General features: G+C 45.6%; 1 protein-coding gene across 5 annotated transcripts in view; it reads right to left on the reverse strand.

Annotated features, from left to right (window-relative positions):
* Nucleotides 1-20666, reverse strand: part of Astn2 (astrotactin 2) — a 997088-nt gene that overhangs the window by 254006 nt on the left and 722416 nt on the right. For all 5 annotated transcript variants that reach the window (XM_075947014.1, XM_075947013.1, XM_075947012.1 and 2 more), the window contains one exon: nucleotides 11303-11482. In XM_075947014.1, the coding sequence (XP_075803129.1) occupies nucleotides 11303-11482 (180 nt within the window). The remainder of the gene's footprint in view (nucleotides 1-11302; nucleotides 11483-20666) is intronic.

A 20666-nucleotide genomic window follows, 5' to 3' on the forward strand; every position in this document is an offset into this window, starting at 1 on the left:
TTTGAAACTCCAAAACTGTGAAATAAATGTCATCCTGTGTAGCTTAGGTCAGATTTTTTTATAATGATGTGAAGCTAATTCGTCATCATACATTAAACTACCAACTGAATAGTTTCACATCCATTTATTCTTTTCTTTATCCTCAGGACAACTGAACTTTAAGCTGCTATTGTTTTATTTTCTAGATTAGATTTTTCTTGATTTTCATATAGCATCCCACATATATTTCCTCTCACCCCACGTCAAGCTTCTACCTACACTCAAGCAAAATTCTGAAATGAAAGTGCTAAGAACTGATGTGTAGAACCTTTGCATGACCTTGACTTGCTCCCGATAATGTACATATTTCTTATGGTCTTTAATTAACAGTGGGTTTTGGTTCTTTTCTATTCTTTTAGGTTTATCTTACCACCACTCCTCTCTCTCCAGCTCCACCTACCAATCTATATTGTTTTTGTTGTTGGTTTTTTTGGTGGGGGGAAGTGTTTGTTTTGTTTTGTTTGCTCATCCCAGACATAACTTTGTGCATGCTTTACTTATTATCGGAAACATCTTCCTTCTCCTTACTGACTTCATTGGCTTCTGGCCTGTCTCCTCTGGGTATTCTAGAATGCTTTACTGATCTGCATTACTGTCTCTGTGGAGTGTGCACAACTCACTTCTTGTTTCCTCCATTAGCAATTACATGTTACTGGATGCCCTTCCCATTACCTTTCTTGAAGTCCGCAACGAATGTCATGAGAAGCGGAGCAGCATTTAATTCACTGCTACATCTAGCAGAGTACCCAAAACGAGCTGATAGTAAAGTTTTTCTGAATAACGGAAGGGTAGAGGGGTCAGCTTAGCTTTTATATTGAGGTCTATGCAAAGACCCCAGTTCAATTGCTATCAACTGACTTTGTTCCTCCTGTCCCTGCCCCCAGCTGTCTCCCTGACTTCAAAGTCCAACTGCAACACAAGATGGCCTCTGGTTCAAAGTGGGAGGAATGGTTCTCTTTGACCTGTTTCATTCTAGAAGATCGTCTTAACTAGGAAGTAGGTGGAAGTCATCTTCCATTCTGAATTCATCCATTCTTTGTCTTGATGCAAAGTCACACAGAAAGAGAAGAATGCTCAAGAATGCATATTCCGTGATGCAGTCTGAAAGCTGTGCCGCTAAGGCTGTTGTAAGCCAAAGAGATACAACTAGATGTGTGGCTTCTTGAACAATATAACACAGTCCCCACACCCCACTTTGCCTCCAGGCTACACTGTCTGACAGCGTTGCTTTCTTCTCTTCCCACCTCCAGGTTCATGCAGAGAGCTCATCTTTAAAAGCCTCAGATTAACTAGGGACAAGTACCCATGTCTTGGGAAGTACAGTGAGAAGAGGGGGCAGATCTTTTACTACTGTAGTCGGGAATAGAAAGAGCTACACCATTATGCCTTTTGCTTGGGAAAACTAATAATATGAATGATCATCATTGGATTAATTATATCTTGATAACAAATGAAAATAATAATGAACATTTCCTGGCATTTATTGTATGTCAAATGCAGTGGTAGTCATTTCATAAACATTGTTTGGTTGAAGCATCATTCTCATAACAATATTGCAGCACAACTGTTACTGGTCTGACTTTAAAGATTACAAAAATTGAAGCTCAGAACACAAAAACGCCTTGATCCAAGTCACACATCAGACAGTGGGATAAGGGGATTGCCTGGTGTGTGTGTGTGTACGCATGATTTATTGAGTAGGACACATGCTGAGTTCCTACACTGGACCAGTTAGTAATCGCAGGGTCTCATGCCATCTTCAGGACCTCTATGTGAGATCAAGATGCTTTCACAGTCATGACTTGGTACTCCCCTATTGGCCTGTTGTTTGTACTCCATTTGCATCTGGTGATTCAGTCCTTTCTGTTTGTGGAATTTCTCAGCACGGAAGTATGAGAGCTTCTCAATAGCAACATCCTAAGTTCTATAAGGAGATCCAGTGGCTATTCATCTCAGCTGTTCCAGGATGAGTAAAGAGTATTCTAATGTGTCAGGCCTTTCCTCACGTGTAACCTTGCCTAGAATCTCCAACCTCTGCAGCTTCTTAATGGCAAATTCCCACTTACTCGCCCACCCCCAGTGCTCTGCTAGACACCTAAAGAAACTCCCCAAAGACATTTGGAGATTCAGGGATCCATCTCTTAGCCTTGTACCTCTGCTCCCCAACCTATATGTCTTTACTCATACGTTGGTCTCCCCTATCATAGCATTTATTAAAATATAGCAAGGAGGGACATATGGAAGGGTTTAACAGGCGGAATATTGTAATTATAATCTAACAAAATTTTAAGGTAAAAATAATAGAATTTAAAAATTTGGACATTCTGTATGTTACCTTTCTCTGTTTGACTATAAGCCTCTTGGGAGAAACACCTGCAATCTACCTTCTTTCTTATTCTTAGCTGTCACAAAGAACTTGGTGTATACTAGGAAGTCAAAGCACTACTACATAAAGCTGGGCAAGTAAGAAGAAAAACTGTCACCTGGGGCGGAGAGAAAAGTGGAAGTCTTCTGAGCATCCTCCGACTGTCGGCAGGGCCCCTCTCAGGTTGACCTTGGCCAAAGGCAGAAGCTCCAGTTACTGTGTCCCTCTATCCAGATCATTTGCTCTCACCAAGAAAGCGAAGACTCTAGAACAGAAACCTGTAACTGTGTCCAAGGAAACTTCATCTTCCTTGGTCCAGTTCTGCTGATGGAGAGATGTCTTTTCTAACAACCCTTTCCCCTTAGTCCTGCATCCCATGCCTGGTTCTATGACAGAATCAGTGTGATGTGTCCAGCTTAAATGTAATCATGACAACTAGCTTACCACTGTGTCAGTCTCTTATTATTCCCACCAAGGACTGTTCACTTAGGTGAGTCCGCATGAATCCTCAGAATTTCAGGTATAGTATACCCTATGTTTGCTTATGTGTGCAAATACGCATGTACACACACACACACACACACTATATTATATAAGGCTATAAACAGTCTGCCAGCAAATGACTGACATTGATGAATATGTATGAGGTTTTAGCAACCAGAAGTCTGAATTTATCTAAATTTCTAGAGCAGTTAAGACAGTTCTAGTTCATTGCTTTTCCCTTTTGGCTGTGGGTAATAATGCCGCATAAATTGACCTCAACTTTCCCACGCGAAGACTGGGGATGGCTAATTAACATACAAGAGACAGGGAATCCCCTCACATGTGAGCCAGTATTTCCTTGTCTCAGCCCCTGGCAGACATTGCTAAGAGATCTCTGTACCCTTCACTACTGAGATGGTCCTAGCCCAGAATCTCTTTCAACACGGTACTCCGAGCTCTCACTACCATCCAGTGGAAATGGTCCTGAGAGAATTGCAGGCCTGGCTTGATTACTTCTGGTGTCTCTTCTCACTCTGACCTTTTACAGTCTGGTTATTGTTTTTGTTGTTGTTGTGGTTTGTTTGTTTTTCTTTACCTTATGATGCTGCCCTTGCACTAGGATATGGAAGCATGTTGTATCAAGGAGAACAGCTGAGTAGAGCTAAATCCTCAGCCTCAGTCCTTTTCCCTTCTTTCAACTGACATAACAGAAACGGAACAAGAGAACAAAAGGTCCCCTTGGGGTTGATGCTAACATCTAAAGAGCTCTCTGAGGCTGCTGGGATATCAGTGGATGGACACCGATGTTGTGATTAAAGCAGCCTGGGTTCAAATCTCTGTTCTGCCAATCTCCCTGTTGGGAACGCTTGACAAGTCACCTCACCCTTCAGAGCCTTGGATTTCTCCAGCGTGAAATGCAGGTAACAATGCCTGCCCCACAGACATGTTCTGAAGAATAAATTGGGTGAAGTGATGTATGCGAAAGTGCCTTCTAAGACACACCATGCTGAACGCATGGAGAGGATTATTATTCTCAGCATACACCCAAAGGAAAAAGACTAGGGTGTTCCGTTCCAGATGGACTCAGTCTAAAATGGGGAACAAATGCTTTTTTTGGTAATTTCATCTTGTGGAAACAGCAATCTCATGGGCCTATTTGTGTTTAATGAACCGCATCCTGTATCGTCTTTTTGCATGGCTCTGAGAAGAAGCAAGTTGGCTCTCTCCTCTGGTGTGCCGTACAGAGGCGTCCAGCTTATGTTTAACCTCCCCCAGTCTCCCTACTGGATATAAGATATAACACTACCTCACTGCTAGATAGACCCCATAATCTTCTGCACAGAAGCCAGGATAAAAGGCAACAGGAAAGGGATATTTGGCCAGCTCCCAAACCTGTGCTGGTCCCAAGTAAAAATGATTGTGTTCCATCCTGAGCATTTTAACCCATGCTACAGTTGAGGGAAATGAGGTAGGGCCCCAAGTTCACACCCCTTGGCAATGAAGGAACCAGCCCTTCATTGGACTCAGTATCTAAGCCCAAATTGGTACTCTGAGGTCTTCCACAAAGCGCTTCTGTGCATCAGAAGCCTTTAGTGTCCCTGAAGCAGACACTCTCTGGGACTGCAGGAAGCTAGTCACCTTCTTCCCCAATAAAATCCAAAAGGAGACAACACTTAGGCTAAGATGGTAAGATATGCATGACTCTCCCAGGTTTATTTCTTCATTCGTTCTTCAGTAAACATTGCTGAATGGCATTTGCATGCCAATCAAAGGTTAAGCATGATGCTACAAATGTTTACCAAGCAGAAGGTCTCTGCCTTCAAGGATCTTCCAATAGGGTAACAGAGATAAACACAAACTATGACTGTGAAGTTATTACTGAGGTTAGTTATATCTACTGTCCTTCAATGAGAATGTAATGGAGATGCTTAACTGCCCGGTTCTTCTTGAAAGATCTCTTGAGAAATGGCATTTGAGTTGAGTGATCTAAAGTGACTATAAAGACCATAAAGGTCAAAACCCAGAGGAAGGCTAAGTTTCAGAAGGACCACAGATTTTTCCAGGATCCGAAGGGTAGGGAACACAGGGACATATGGTGCTGAAGAGGTTGGATGGAGACAGATGGAACCTATAGGGCCTTGAGGCCACGGGAATATGTTTAGAAGTTATCCCCAGTGCAACAAGACCTCCAGGAGTTTGAACTCAATGAACAACATAATAAGCCCTCCCATTTGATCTGTGATGATTGCATTGATGTGGCAAATTGATGGAGCCACCGGAGCTTAGATGTCTGGTCCAACATCCTGGGGACTTTGGATGAGGTTCCTATTTAAACCATTGGACCATGTGAAGCAGAGTGACCTCTCTAATGTGAGTCAGCCTCATCCAAGCCATCAAAAGGCCTCAGTAGAACAGTCAGGCTGACAGATGAGCTGGAAGCATGAATGCTTCTTAGTGGACTGCCGTAAGCTTGATGCTGGCCTGATCTGCTCTCACATCCTCATGTAAATACTGGTTCTTCTTTAGGGTTAACCTGGAAGCCTCCAGACTACAGCTAATACCAGCAGCCTAGAAGTAAGTCATCAGTTTGCCAGGGTCTCCAATCTACCTACTCCAGGTGTTGGAGCTCCTTAATAACCGCATAAACCAGTTCATCAAATGTACCTATGGCTATAACTCTGAATACCATCTCTTTCTTGTGTATTTTCAGCCTGCTGGTACTGTTTCTCCAGAGAAGCCTGGATGTCATTTATCGCATTAGTACTGTTGTGTAGTGTGGGCTAATGTGGGGCAAGAATAGCTTCAGGTGGGAGACAAAGATGACAACTCAGACAAGTTGTGATGGTGGCGTAGGGTATGAAGGCAAGATTAGAGTACCAACAGTGAGAGCGTCCAGGAGCTACGTGGAAATGCAAGTTGATGGAACTTGGGATGGTTTGGAAATGGACTAGATAATTAAGGGAAAGAGAGGTGCTGAAGTTTCTTGGGCCCTGGCTCTGCCTCTAAAGGAGTAATGGTACTTTTCACTAGAAGTCTAGGACAGCCCGGGGTTGTATGGAGTTGCATGAGTGCTGCGGGAGAACAAGCAGGATAGCAATCCTCAGAGGGAGGCTTGGATGAGGAGATAGAAGTTAGGGAGAGGGTGAGGCCATAGTGTAGGGACGACAACAAAGAACGTAATAGATTGATTGACACAGAGATAGATAGTCCAGAAAAAGGGACCAAAAGGACATGCCTTCTGTTCGGCCTTACTGGCTTAGCAGAGTAGAATATGCCTGCAAAGGAAGATGAAGAGGGCAGAAGAGAGAACATGAAAAGATCTGGTTTCATGCACACAGTACAGAAATGCATCAAGCTGGAGGAAGTAGACTGCCAAAAGTTACAGAAAGGTTAGGCAAGAAGAAAAGGAAAAATGGCCCCAGGTTATGATATCACTGGGGAAGTCAGCTGGCACCCTGGAGGTCTCAGATCCCGAGCCCTTTCATGTCTCCTTGCTGTCTTTGAATTAAGTTCCCTCAGGAAATAGCTCTGGAGACTTCTCTAGTTCACAACAGCTCTTGGCCACACCTCATCAGCACAAGAGGAAGTGACATTTAACTACATCTTGGTATTCCCCTCCCCACAGCCTGATGCCTGCATCTGACTTTCAAACAGCCAAAGACTTTCGCAAAAAGTAGCCCAGGAATATTCCAGTTGGCATTCAGAAGTACATGGTAATTCAGATGAAAATGCATTCCTTAGAATTTGCCCGGAAAATTACAGTAGAGCTAAAACACCTTTAAAATGGGTGTTTATCTTTGGGGACATCTCTCTAAACTATGAATTCAAGAAAATTCAAAAACTGCATATGTGAACAGATTGTCCTTTCAGAGGGGACAAAGGTCTTGGAGGCCTTATGCTCAGAAAAGGCCTACTCATGAGTTGCTTCTAGACTTTCTCTATTTCTTTGGACTTGGGTTTACTTTTGTCTCTCCTTCTTTTCTTCCTCCTCCTTTTCCTTCTCTCTGTTCATTCACAGAGGTTCAACAATTATATCCCATATTCATATCCATCCTTTATAATGTCATTATCTGTACAAAATAAAAGACGACCATAAACTATCCCATGAGACTGGTAATTTATGTATCCATCAGTCTAGTACATAGTAGAAAGTCACAAGTCCTGGTTGATTCCTCTCTGGCCCATTTCCACAGCCAGTTCTAATACTGAAATTGAACTCACCAGGTAGGTCACTCCCCACTCTAGACCAATCAGAACCATTCCTGATCCTATATCAGCTGACAAGCGGTGGTAGTGAAGTCTCAGTTACATCTCTTCTACACCCCAGTTCACAGCTCTGAATACACACCCGGGAAGGCTGTACTCTAAATGGGGAGTGGGAGCATCTGGATGAGCTCTGGCTCAGCGCTAGACACATCTCTTCATAGACCTATTTTCTTATACAGACCACACAGCTACTCTGCTTGCAAATATGGAAACTGAGAGGGAATCAACTTGCTTACGATCACACAAGTGGCCAAGTGGATGTCTGAGATTTTAACGGGTGCCCAGCTGACTATGAAACTTTGTTTTATTCCCAAATATTACTCATGAATGAATTTATAAACATACAATCATAACTGAAGATAGTAAGGTCACAGATAAGTAGAGAGTGGAGATATCAGGGCAGGCAAAGAAATAAAGTCCCATTGGGGGTGGGGATAGATGCCACAACATGTTTTGTAAGTATACTTCTGGCACAAGACACTCAGGATGTCACATGGGCTTAAAGAAAAGCATTTGGCACAGTGATGGTTAATGGAACCTAATAGACTGAGCAGTTTGCATGCTAACCTTGCCAAGGATTCCTAGCTTCTGGGGATGACTTCAGATACTGAATTGCCTTTAAAGCCTACCTTTTCCTGGATGCGGGTTAGCTTAGATACCACTGTACAGATTTGTCTAGTCCTTCAGGCTCTTCATCTGGATCTCTTCACTCATCTTTGGCATGCCCAGGAGATATTATTCTGGCTTTTACTTTTCCTTATTGCTGAGAAGAAAATTCGCAGGCCCCCTTTTGTTTCTACGGGAGGCACTGCTAACTAAGCTGAATTCTTTTTCTCTGTGGCCACTCTTCAAATGGGAAGACGTAGCAAATAAGACCTACAGGCCTGAAAAGGGTAGGGACATTTATTCCAATGAATGTCTGGAGATTCTGAGTTCAGGGAAGACAGCTCTCAGCTCAGGTGGGGATGCAGTCCCCAGTGCCCCCACTGATGAATATGTGGTACAGGAGAGCCCACTACCTCTTATCCATTCTGCAAAGGGAGGTGTGTATGCTTATTTCTTCTTTGCTTCCTGAAAAAGATGGTAGGATAAGAGGGTGGTGACCCATCAATTGTAGAGAGCTATGGAAATGTTCATGATTGTTTTTCAAATGTCTTATTTGATCTTTTCCCTAGTCTTTCTAGTCTGGGAGAAGCTATGCACTCCTGCTGAATTGAAAAGACATTCAGAAACACCTCCCTTTTCCAATGGCACATGTAGTTCACAGGGCAAAGCAGAGGTTGAGGTCACACATTAGGAAGGGCTGCGGCCAGGTCTCGGATCTTTAGCTGATGTTTATAGTTTTCTCTTTATTTCAAGCTACTGTTTTTCCTGCACCCGCTGAGTTTTGGAAATTTTACCTGTGTTATTTCATCTCATTTGCCTAAAAGTTACGAAAGGGAATTACTATCTCTTGTTTAGCATGAGGAATCTGAAAACTTGGAAGCTACTAAGCAGTGGGTATAGAAGAAGAAGAAGGAGTCGAGATATGCACCACTTCGTTGCTGCCCAAGTGCATCTTCCCACAAGCTCTGCTCCCAGTTATCTGCCACAAAGTCCATACCTACCTGACCCCAAGCCCTGGTGTTTAGAAGACAATGTTATGTTACTGGTACCTTGGAAGAGAAATCTTATCAATTATCTCTGAATCCAAAGGGTTCCCAGTGTCTTTTTTCTTGCTTTTAACCTCCCAGTCTCTTGTATTATTCCTTATTATCAAAAAATAATCTAACTCAAGACTTCTGATATGCTGTAGTATGTAGAGATAGAGAAAGAAACACAGAAAACAGTTATCTTGGCTTCCGAATATCTGCATGTTCTTCTTGGAACAAATACAGAAGAAAAGTATCAGCAGAATGGACGCCCGGCGATGCCAAGCTACAGCACCAGATATTCAGTCCTGGATATGGGCTGGGGCCTCCAGTTGCTGTGTCAGCTTTTCCTACCCTCTTCTCTCTCTTATCTTTCTTGTGATAGATTCTGTTTCTATTACAAAGAATGAGATGTTCTTCATCAAAGAAGTCTAAGCCCTGAAAGCAACCAAGGATAGAGATGGGATGACATTTAGCATCACAGTAGTGTCCCAGACCCTGAATGTGGCAGGAAGTAAATTAGTTCAGTGGCCACAGTGAGAGAGAGTTTTTATAAACATAGCCTAATTGTATTACTTCAAAGTCCTGAAGCTTATGGCCTTGCTTAATGATGTGTCCCATTATTTATAGGGTGGCACAATGAGACTTCTATTGATTTAATGCACTTCCTTAAAGACTGTCATTGTCACAGCTATAAAACCGAGCTATTCCCTGACAACTCAATTATGTCCTCTGAGCCTATAAACCACTCATGCCCCCACTCAGTTGCACACAGGAAGCAGGCAGCGGTGCACACAAAGCTGGGGATACAAAACCCCTAGAGGCAGAACGAAAGGCTACAGATCTGGCCAAGGTACATTCAGGGGTTCCCTCTCCCCAGGCATAGTCAGCAGCTAGCGAGCACTGAAAGATGACATGACTCAGCTTCGCTTTGCCTTGGCCCTGACACATGGGGCTGTGTGATGAATCTTTCCTGTCTCATTGGGCCTTAATTTCTCCAGTGGAAACTGGAGAGCTGAGTTCCATGAGAACTTTAAGGCTGGTGTTCTGTGGTCTGTGGTTATGACTTATGGGTTTCCTGGAATTAGGATGCAGAGCCTGTGGAGAAGGTGCGGGCAGGTTTGTATTAGCAATCCTCACAATATCTAACAATCAATGGTATTAACTATAACAGAAAGCACTTTAATGTAGCAGAGAAGAAAGAGAGAGGAGGAGGTAGAGAGAGAGGGAAAGAGAGAGAGAGGAAGAGAGGGGGGAGGGATGGAGGGAGGGAGGGAAGAAGAAAGGAAGGAAGAAAGAATGAAAGAAAGAAAAAACTGAAAGAAAATAGTTTTTGGAATCTGCCAGTTAGAACTATGACTTTCAACACGGGCCCTACTATTCAGCAGTAGTGTCTCCATGGGCACATAGGTCCTCATGTCTGAGACTGGGTTTCTCAAGTCGGAGAGTCCACTTCTCAAGTACAGTGACATATTGATATGTATATATGCTGCCTGGGTGATACCGTAGTGGTTAGAGTGTTGTACAAGAAGAAAGCATGAAGACCAAGGCTTGAATCCCAAGCACCATATAAATGCTGGACAGTCATAGCCAGCTGCTTCTAATCCAGCACAAGGAGGGTAGAGATGGGGGTGCCCAGGTAAGTTAGCTAGCTAGATTAGCTGGATAAGCGAACTTGGGCTCTCTGGGAGATGCTGCCTCAATGGAAAGGTAGAGAGTGATTGAGGTAAACTTCAGATGTCAGTCTCTGGACTTCACACATGAATGCACATTTACACATGCCCACATATATACCCATGTAAACACCCAGGTGACACACACAGATACATATGACAAAGTATAATAAATACACCATTACATACATGTGATATTTCCAACGTTGTAAAATGCTAGTGTGCAAGTCACTTCCCCCATTACAAGTGCTAGGTAGATAGGAATAGTTATCCAAGTACACATTTCACACGAAGGGGACACTGATGACATGGGAATGATTTTCCTGAGCTCAATGGCAGTGACTAGTCTTCCGCACTAGACCACCTTAGACTACAGAAGTTCAAAATCTTCTGACAGCTGAGAAGCAGAGGAATTTAAGATGTGGTGACCCTTCACGAGGATAGCAATCCCTCTGTGGGGGACACTTGTGCCCCAGACTTGAACAAGCGAAAGTTTTTCCTGCCTTCTCCCAAAAAGCCCAAAGAGAAGGCAACATAGAGACATCATTCCCTATCCTCTGCCTGTTTCTCTGGCAGCTTTTTCAAGGGAAGGCTTGGTTTAAAAAAGCCTACAGTATAATAAAAGAGTTTAAATACCTGGCTGAAAGAATCTTAAGACAGCATGCTTCCTCACCCTGACCAAGGTAAAGCGAGGCTCAGAGGAGGTCCGGGAACTGCCCAAGGCCGCACAGTTTACGGTAGGAGAAACAGGATGTATATCTGGCGAGGCTCCGTTGTCGCCTCAGTTGCCTTCCCCCTGCACCATATGTGGCCGTCACCGCCAACGAGTCCACTCCCAGGCTTACCTTTCTGATACTGGAGCCACAGCTGCTGCTGGACCTTCTTGCTGGGGAAGTGGATGATGCAGGTGAGCTCAGAACCGTACAAGGCCTCTGCGATGTAGTGGGAGCCATAGTGCTGGATGAAGGACAGCAGCTCATCCCGACTGCTCTCTTTGGTCAGAATCTTTAGGACATTGGTGAAGCCTGGAGGGAGAGCAGCGTGTGTGAGCTGTTAGACTTCAGAAGTTGGCAGCCAAAAAATGATATCCAGGTGAGGATCCCTTCCAGTCAGAGTTCGTGGCCTTTGTCCTCATCACAGCAGCACCTGCAACTCTAGCCTTACACGCTCACAGCAAGGACTGGCTCTCACTGCCGGGCACTGTGGCATAGTGGACTTGGCAGAAAAGAATGACTTGCCAACATACATGACGATGACCTTAAGGTCACAAGCGGAAGTTAGAGCTGATGCCTACTTGCTGCACAGCTGATGCATGCAGGTAGACCAATAGTGGTTTTTACTTCCTTAGTTCAAATACTGCCATGTTGACCACCACACCCCCATTAACCTGATGAGAAGCCAAAGCTGAAAGACTGGGAGCGACATATCTTAGCCCTCTATCTAAAAGAGCTGCACGCAAACACTCTTTGTTGTTACTTCAAGTGGATTGGCTGGCGTCCTGGAGCTACATTTGTCCCAGCTCAGTAGAAATTCCGTACGTGCTTGCGCTTCTTGCTCCATCACCTTCCTGTCCACTTTTGCCCTTATTTCCTGAGACAGTGGATTGTTTTCTGTTGCCATGGAGTTTTCTCGCTGCCTGCTGTGCTGTCTCAGTACCCTGCTATACCTAGCACAAGGTCTCCAGAGCCATGTCTCAGGAGCTGCGGTTCCGACTTCCCTCCACTTCCTGTTCCTCCAGGGTCTTCCTGCAATGGGAGACTGGTTTCCTCACCATTCAGCTCTAAAGCCTCCAGCTCAGCTTTAGTACGGGGAGCTCGTTGGAGCATTCCAGACAAGGTCATGCCACCCCAAATCTCTACTGCTCTGATTTTCAAACTTAGGGTGCTTAGGGAAAAGCAAATATAGGGAAAGGTTCTCTGAGTTCCCCATCTGCCTTGAAGGCCGAATCCTTCAGAATGCTTGCACTTGTGAATGCTCACCCCATTTCTCCCATCAACTGGGGGAATCTGGAGCATACTGTAGGTATACTTGTGCTGACATTACAAGTGAAGTCCAGACAAATGTCCCAGGCTGTTTTCACCATTCATTCTCCCGGATATCATTTACGCTTCCTCTAAAATTTCCTATGTATGAAATCCTTAAATGCCTTCTTGTACTTCTGCCTGCCACTGGATAAAGTTCCACAACCATATCTGGGCCTACAGCAATGTCTGGGTTATCTCCTAGTTCCTTATTTGTCTTTTACTGGGACCTGGGCTTTCTATCACCCTTCCTTTACATACTGACTATAAGACTGCATTGTCTCCATATATGAGATTACCTTACCCCCTCCCAAGAACACCCATGCTGAAATATTGCATGAAGTCACTCCTTTCTTAGAAGCCTTTTTCACTTATTCCTGTGCGGGGCAAATGATCTCTCCTCACACTCTGAAGAATTGGCATATTTATAGATAGAAGCCCTCCATCTCTCTCTCTTCATCTGCAAATACATCTTTCCTATACCCACCCCAGTCAGGCACTCCACAACGCCTGGCACACAGCAAACCAGCCACGGTTATTACAAGAACACCAATGCCACATCAAAGAGCAAGCACCTCTCCAACGTCAAAAATGAGCTCCAATTTGCCACCATTTGATTTACAAGGAGCTTCCAGGAACATCATTACTGATTAATTAAAGCAGGTACACCTTTGCAGTCCTAACAGGAACATCATTGCTGATTAATTAAAGCAGGTACACCTTTGCAGTCCTAACAGGAACATCGCAGTTATATTCACAAGTGCAGGGTGAGGGGGTGGCGGGGAAACAGAAATAGGGCTCAAAGAAAGGGTGCTTGATTAGAACACTCTCCATCAACCTGTTAACTTGTGCAACTGGGTAATTAATACAGCAGGATTAATAATGAGATGGTTTCTGTTACGTACTAAAGACAGTGCCTCGGAGATGCCCTATGGCTCTTCAGCCAGGCAGACAAAAATGCAATCAAATCCTGGTTCCCTTTCCCTTCTGCTGCTTACTAGCTCTGTGAACTTGGCTTGGTTGCTTAACCTCTTTGATCTCCAGTTCCTTTATATGATGACGGATAGGCTAAATTATTACTTTCCTTGTAGAACTGCTGCAAGCCACAGACAAGAAATGTTATAACGTGCTTGACAGATGTCAGCAACAATCACTGTGTGTACTTCCCGGAGGGTTAAGCCCTCCCTGCCCCGGATGAAAGAGCTCCATTTTGCTGATGAACAAGATGGAACTGAGAAAAGGGAATGAAAGAGAGAAGAACTCAAGAGATAATTAGGGGACACACTGACAACAAGCTGGTGACAGGGCTGCCAGAACCAGAGTAGACAACCTCAGGCCAGGTTTCTTCTTCCCAGGGATCTTTGTTCAATACCTTATTCTCCAGTTTTCATTTATTTATCTTATTTGTCCATCAAATGTGGACACCAACAATGTACTGATTCTCTGTTAGTTTCTGGAGATATCGGGATAAACAGATCATTCTTAGCCCCAGTTCTCCGGTCAGAGGGCTAGATAGACATAATTTAGACATGAATCAAGTACTTGCTAGTACTTTCCTGGAGGTATTCCAACACCTGAAATTACTTGATTTGTTTATTGAAGAATGAAGAGTGGAGGAGGCGCCAAGAGTTTAGTGTGCGCACCCCAGGCAGGGAGAGCTAGGCGGGGCATGTTTGTTAGTGCAAAGTTACAAACAAACATGCCCCATCTCAAAAACTACAGAGCGCCCTGCCTACTGGAAGTCAGGGCTCACATGGATAAAGAATAGGTCGTGTGTGTGTACATGGTGGTGTGTGTGTATACGGTCATGTGTGTGTACATGGTGGTGTGTGTGTACATGGTGGTGCGTGTGTACATGGTGGTGCGTGTGTATATGGTGGTGTGTGTGTATATGGTGCTGTGTGTACATGGTGGTGTGTGTGTATATGGTGGTGCGTGTGTACATAGTGGTGCATGTGTACATGTGGTGTGTGTGTACGTGGTGGTGTGTGTGTATATTGTGGTGTGTGTGTACATGGTGGTGTGTGTGTATATGGTGGTGTGTGTGTACATGGTGGTGTGTGTGTATATGGTGTGTGTGTGTATATGGTGGTGCGTGTGTATATTGTGGTGTGTGTATATGGTGGTGTCGTGTGTATATGGTGGTGTGTGTGTACGTGGTGGTGTGTGAGTATATTGTGGTGTGTGTGTACATGGCGGTGTGTGTGTATATGGTGGTGTGTGTGTACATGGTGGTGCGTGTGTACATGGTGGTGCATGTGTACATGTGGTGTGTGTGTACGTGGTGGTGTGTGTGTATGTGGTGGTGTGTGTGTACATGGTGGTGTGTGTGTACATGGTGGTGTGTGTGTATATGGTGGTGTGTGTGTACATGGTGATGCGTGTGTATATGGTGGTGCGTGTGTACATGGTGGTGCATGTGTACCTGTGGTGTGTGTGTACGTAGTGGTGTGTGTGTACGTGGTGGTGTGTGTGTACATGGTGGTGTGTGTGTACATGGTGGTGTGTGTGTATATGGTGGTGTGTGTGTACATGGTGGTGTGTGTGTACATGGTGGTGCGTGTGTACATGGTGGTGCGTGTGTACATGGTGGTGCATGTGTACCTGTGGTGCGTGTGTACATGGTGGTGTGTGTGTACATGGTGGTGCGTGTGTACATGGTGGTGCGTGTGTACATGGTGGTGCGTGTGTACATGGTGGTGCGTGTGTACATGGTGGTGCGTGTGTACATGGTGTGTGTGTGTACATGGTGGTGTGTGTGTATATGGTGTGTGTGTGTACATGTTGGTGTGTGTGTATATGGTGGTGTGTGTGTATATGGTGGTGTGTGTGTATATGGTGGTGTGTGTGTACATGGTGGTGCGTGTGTACATGGTGGTGCGTGTGTACATGGTGGTGTGTGTGTACATGGTGGTGTGTGTGTACATGGTGGTGTGTGTGTATATGGTGGTGTGTGTGTATATGGTGGTGTGTGTGTATATGGTGGTGTGTGTGTACATGGTGGTGTGTGTGTGTACATGGTGGTGCGTGTGTATATGGTGGTGCGTGTGTACATGGTGGTGTGTGTGTACATGGTGTGTGTGTGTAAATGGTGGTGTGTGTGTACATGGTGGTGTGTGTGTATATGGTGGTGTGTGTGTACATGGTGGTGTGTGTGTATATGGTGGTGTGTGTGTACATGGTGGTGTGTGTGTACATGGTGGTGTGTGTGTATATGGTGGTGTGTGTGTATATGGTGGTGTGTGTGTACATGGTGGTGCGTGTGTACATGGTGGTGCGTGTGTACATGGTGGTGCGTGTGTACATGGTGGTGCGTGTGTATATGGTGGTGTGTGTGTACATGGTGGTGTGTGTGTATATGGTGTGTGTGTGTATATGGTGGTGCGTGTGTATATGGTGGTGTGTGTATATGGTGGTGTCGTGTGTACATGGTGGTGTGTGTGTACATGGTGGTGCGTGTGTATATGGTGGTGCGTGTGTATATGGTGGTACGTGTGTACGTGGTGGTGTGTGTGTACGTGGTGGTGTGTGTGTATATTGTGGTGTGTGTGTACATGGTGGTGTGTGTGTATATGGTGGTGTGTGTGTACATGGTGGTGCGTGTGTACATGGTGGTGCGTGTGTACATGTGGTGTGTGTGTACGTGGTGGTGTGTGTGTACGTGGTGGTGTGTGTGTACATGGTGGTGTGTGTGTACATGGTGGTGTGTGTGTATATGGTGGTGTATGTGTACATGGTGATGCGTGTGTATATGGTGGTGCGTGTGTACATGGTGGTGCGTGTGTACCTGTGGTGTGTGTGTACGTGGTGGTGTGTGTGTACGTGGTGGTGTGTGTGTACATGGTGGTGTGTGTGTACATGGTGGTGTGTGTATATATGGTGGTGTGTGTGTACATGGTGGTGTGTGTGTACATGGTGGTGCGTGTATATATGGTGGTGCGTGTGTACATGGTGGTGCATGTGTACCTGTGGTGTGTGTGTACATGGTGGTGTGTGTGTACATGGTGGTGAGTGTGTATATGGTGGTGTGTGTGTACATGGTGGTGCGTGTGTACATGGTGGTGCGTGTGTACATGGTGGTGCGTGTGTACATGGTGGTGCGTGTGTACATGGTGGTGCGTGTGTACATGGTGGTGTGTGTGTACATGGTGGTGTGTGTGTATATGGTGTGTGTGTGTACATGTTGGTATGTGTGTATAGGGTGGTGTGTGTGTATATGGTGGTGTGTGTGTATATGGTGGTGTGTGTGTATATGGTGGTGTGTGTGTACATGGTGGTGCGTGTGTACATGGTGGTGCGTGTGTACATGGTGGTGTGTGTGTACATGGTGGTGCGTGTGTATATGGTGGTGTGTGTGTATATGGTGGTGTGTGTGTACATGGTGGTGCGTGTGTACATGGTGGTGTGTGTGTATATGGTGGTGTGTGTACATGGTGGTGCGTGTGTATATGGTGGTGTGTGTGTATATGGTGGTGTGTGTGTACATGGTGGTATGTATGTACATGGTGGTGTGTGTGTATATGGTGGTGTGTGTGTATATGGTGGTGTGTGTGTATATGGTGGTGTGTGTGTACATGGTGGTGTGTGTGTGTACATGGTGGTGCGTGTGTATATGGTGGTGTGTGTGTACATGGTGGTGTGTGTGTACATGGTGTGTGTGTGTAAATGGTGGTGTGTGTGTACATGGTGGTGTGTGTGTACATGGTGGTGTGTGTGTACATGGTGGTGTGTGTGTATATGGTGGTGTGTGTGTACATGGTGGTGTGTGTGTACATGGTGGTGTGTGTGTACATGGTGGTGTGTGTGTACATGGTGGTGTGTGTGTATATGGTGGTGTGTGTGTATATGGTGGTGCGTGTGTACATGGTGGTGCGTGTGTACATGGTGGTGCGTGTGTATATGGTGGTGCGTGTGTATATGGTGGTGTGTGTATATATGGTGGTGTGTGTGTACATGGTGGTGTGTGTGTATATGGTGGTGTGTGTGTATATGGTGGTGCGTGTGTACATGGTGGTGCGTGTGTACATGGTGGTGTGTGTGTATATGGTGGTGTGTGTGTACATGGTGGTGTGTGTGTACATGGTGGTGTGTGTGTATATGTTGGTGTGTGTGTACATGGTGGTGCGTGTGTACATGGTGGTGTGTGTGTGTACATGGTGGTGTGTGTGTATATGGTGGTGTGTGTGTACATGGTGGTGCGTGTGTACATGGTGGTGCGTGTATATATGGTGATATGTGTGTACATGGTGGTGTGTGTGTATATGGTGGTGTGTGTGTATATGGTGGTGTGTGTGCACATGGTGGTGTGTGTGTACATGGTGGTGTGTGTGTATATGGTGGTGTGTGTGTACATGGTGGTGCGTGTGTACATGGTGGTGTGTGTGTGTACATGGTGGTGTGTGTGTACATGGTGGTGTGTGTGTATATGGTGGTGTGTGTGTACATGGTGGTGCGTGTGTACATGGTGGTGCGTGTGTACATGGTGGTGCGTGTGTACATGGTGGTGTGTGTGTGTACATGGTGGTGTGTGTATATGGTGGTGTGTGTGTACATGGTGGTGTGTGTATATGGTGTGTGTGTGTATATGGTGGTGCGTGTGTATATGGTGGTGTGTGTATATGGTGGTGTGTGTGTACATGGTGGTGTGTGTGTACATGGTGGTGTGTGTGTATATGGTGGTGCGTGTGTATATGGTGGTACGTGTGTACATGGTGGTGTGTGTGTACATGGTGGTTTGTGTGTATATGGTGGTGTGTGTGTATATGGTGTGTGTGTGTATATGGTGGTGCGTGTGTATATGGTGGTGTGTGTATATGGTGGTGTCGTGTGTACATGGTGGTGTGTGTGTACATGGTGGTGTGTGTGTATATGGTGGTGTGTGTGTATATGGTGTGTGTGTGTATATGGTGGTGCGTGTGTATATGGTGGTGTGTGTATATGGTGGTGTGTGTGTACATGGTGGTGTGTGTGTATATGGTGGTGTGTGTGTATATGGTGTGTGTGTGTGTATGGTGGTGCGTGTGTATATGGTGGTGTGTGTATATGGTGGTGTCGTGTGTATATGGTGGTGTGTGTGTACATGGTGGTGCGTGTGTCTATGGTGGTGCGTGTGTATATGGTGGTGCGTGTGTATATGGTGGTGTGTGTGTATATGGTGCTGTGTGTGTATATGGTGTGTGTGTGTACATGTTGGTGTGTGTGTATATGGTGGTGTGTGTGTATATGGTGGTGTGTGTGTATATGGTGGTGTGTGTGTACATGGTGGTGCGTGTGTACATGGTGGTGCGTGTGTACATGGTGGTGTGTGTGTACATGGTGGTGTGTATGTACATGGTGGTGTGTGTATATGGTGGTGTGTGTGTATATGGTGGTGTGTGTGTATATGGTGGTGTGTGTGTACATGGTGGTGTGTGTGTGTACATGGTGGTGCGTGTGTATATGGTGGTGCGTGTGTACATGGTGGTGTGTGTGTACATGGTGTGTGTGTGTAAATGGTGGTGTGTGTGTACATGGTGGTGTGTGTGTATATGGTGGTGTGTGTGTACATGGTGGTGTGTGTGTATATGGTGGTGTGTGTGTACATGGTGGTGTGTGTGTACATGGTGGTGTGTGTGTATATGGTGGTGTGTGTGTATATGGTGGTGTGTGTGTACATGGTGGTGCGTGTGTACATGGTGGTGCGTGTGTACATGGTGGTGCGTGTGTACATGGTGGTGTGTGTGTATATGGTGGTGTGTGTGTACATGGTGGTGTGTGTGTATATGGTGTGTGTGTGTATATGGTGGTGCGTGTGTATATGGTGGTGTGTGTATATGGTGGTGTCGTGTGTACATGGTTGTGTGTGTGTACATGGTGGTGCGTGTGTATATGGTGGTGCGTGTGTATATGGTGGTACGTGTGTACGTGGTGGTGTGTGTGTACGTGGTGGTGTGTGTGTATATTGTGGTGTGTGTGTACATGGTGGTGTGTGTGTATATGGTGGTGTGTGTGTACATGGTGGTGCGTGTGTACATGGTGGTGCGTGTGTACATGTGGTGTGTGTGTACGTGGTGGTGTGTGTGTACGTGGTGGTGTGTGTGTACATGGTGGTGTGTGTGTACATGGTGGTGTGTGTGTATATGGTGGTGTATGTGTATATGGTGATGCGTATGTATATGGTGGTGCGTGTGTACATGGTGGTGCGTGTGTACCTGTGGTGTGTGTGTACGTGGTGGTGTGTGTGTACGTGGTGGTGTGTGTGTACATGGTGGTGTGTGTGTACATGGTGGTGTGTGTATATATGGTGGTGTGTGTGTACATGGTGGTGTGTGTGTACATGGTGGTGCGTGTGTACATGGTGGTGCGTGTGTACATGGTGGTGCATGTGTACCTGTGGTGTGTGTGTACATGGTGGTGTGTGTGTACATGGTGGTGTGTGTGTATATGGTGGTGTGTGTGTACATGGTGGTGCGTGTGTACATGGTGGTGCGTGTGTACATGGTGGTGCGTGTGTACATGGTGGTGCGTGTGTACATGGTGGTGTGTGTGTACATGGTGGTGTGTGTGTATATGGTGTGTGTGTGTACATGTTGGTATGTGTGTATATGGTGGTGTGTGTGTATATGGTGGTGTGTGTGTATATGGTGGTGTGTGTGTACATGGTGGTGCGTGTGTACATGGTGGTGCGTGTGTACATGGTGGTGTGTGTGTACATGGTGGTGCGTGTGTATATGGTGGTGCGTGTGTATATGGTGGTGTGTGTGTACATGGTGGTGCGTGTGTACATGGTGGTGTGTGTGTATATGGTGGTGTGTGTGTACATGGTGGTGTGTGTGTATATGGTGGTGTGTGTGTACATGGTGGTATGTATGTACATGGTGGTGTGTGTGTATATGGTGGTGTGTGTGTATATGGTGGTGTGTGTGTATATGGTGGTGTGTGTGTACATGGTGGTGTGTGTGTGTACATGGTGGTGCGTGTGTATATGGTGGTGTGTGTGTACATGGTGGTGTGTGTGTACATGGTGTGTGTGTGTAAATGGTGGTGTGTGTGTACATGGTGGTGTGTGTGTATATGGTGGTGTGTGTGTACATGGTGGTGTGTGTGTATATGGTGGTGTGTGTGTACATGGTGGTGTGTGTGTACATGGTGGTGTGTGTGTATATGGTGGTGTGTGTGTACATGGTGGTGTGTGTGTATATGGTGGTGT

The sequence above is a fragment of the Microtus pennsylvanicus genome, chromosome 13 (genome assembly GCF_037038515.1).
Source record: "Microtus pennsylvanicus isolate mMicPen1 chromosome 13, mMicPen1.hap1, whole genome shotgun sequence".
Classification (NCBI taxonomy): Eukaryota; Metazoa; Chordata; class Mammalia; order Rodentia; family Cricetidae; genus Microtus; species Microtus pennsylvanicus.